This window comes from Penaeus monodon, chromosome 31 (genome assembly GCF_015228065.2).
Source record: "Penaeus monodon isolate SGIC_2016 chromosome 31, NSTDA_Pmon_1, whole genome shotgun sequence".
NCBI classification, from domain to species: Eukaryota; Metazoa; Arthropoda; class Malacostraca; order Decapoda; family Penaeidae; genus Penaeus; species Penaeus monodon.
In genome coordinates this window covers 20,396,470-20,397,397 of record NC_051416.1, presented here as the reverse complement: position 1 = coordinate 20,397,397, position 928 = coordinate 20,396,470, and the positions used below count along the sequence as shown (strand labels likewise).

The 928-nt window shown below is 73.5% G+C and overlaps 1 protein-coding gene across 1 annotated transcript in view; it reads right to left on the bottom strand.

Moving 5' to 3' along the window:
• Window positions 1–896, bottom strand: part of LOC119592919 (basic proline-rich protein-like) — a 4,750-nt gene extending 3,854 nt beyond the window's left edge. The window contains exon 1 of the mRNA XM_037941811.1: window positions 27–896. Coding sequence (XP_037797739.1) covers window positions 27–896 — 870 coding nt within the window. The remainder of the gene's footprint in view (window positions 1–26) is intronic.
• Between the last annotated feature and the right edge of the window lie 32 nt (window positions 897–928).

Here is a 928-nt window from a genome sequence, read left to right as displayed (position 1 = left end):
CCCCGATCGCCACCACCGGGACTCGCCAGGACCGTCGCTTTCCCCCGAGGGCGAGGAGGCGGAGGTGCCGAGGGCGAGGTGCCGAGGGCGATGTCCCGAGGGCGAGGAGGCGGAGGTGCCGAGGGCGAGGTGCCGAGGGCGAGGAGGCGGAGGTGCCGAGGGCGATGTCCCGAGGGCGAGGAGGCGGAGGTGCCGAGGGCGATGTCCCGAGGGCGAGGAGGCGGAGGTGCCGAGGGCGAAATCCCGAGGGCGAGGAGGCGGAGGTGCCGAGGGCGATGTCCCGAGGGCGAGGAGGCGGAGGTGCCGAGGGCGAAATCCCGAGGGCGAGGAGGCGGAGGTGCCGAGGGCGATGTCCCGAGGGCGAGGAGGCGGAGGTGCCGAGGGCGATGTCCCGAGGGCGAGGAGGCGGAGGTGCCGAGGGCGATGTCCCGAGGGCGAGGAGGCGGAGGTGCCGAGGGCGATGTCCCGAGGGCGACGTGCCGAGGGCGATGTCCCGAGGGCGAGGAGGCGGAGGTGCCGAGGGCGAAATCCCGAGGGCGAGGAGGCGGAGGTGCCGAGGGCGATGTCCCGAGGGCGAGGAGGCGGAGGTGCCGAGGGCGATGTCCCGAGGGCGAGGAGGCGGAGGTGCCGAGGGCGATGTCCCGAGGGCGAGGAGGCGGAGGTGCCGAGGGCGATGTCCCGAGGGCGAGGAGGCGGAGGTGCCGAGGGCGATGTCCCGAGGGCGAGGAGGCGGAGGTGCCGAGGGCGAAATCCCGAGGGCGAGGAGGCGGAGGTCCCAAGGGCGAAATCCCGAGGGCGAGGAGGCGGAGGTCCCGAGGGCGAGGAGGCGGAGGTCCCGAGGGCGAAATCCCGAGGGCGGCGCAGTTCTGGCGAATTTCTCGAGGCCTCATTCCCATTCCAGGTTTTCTGGGAATCTGTTCCGGAGGGA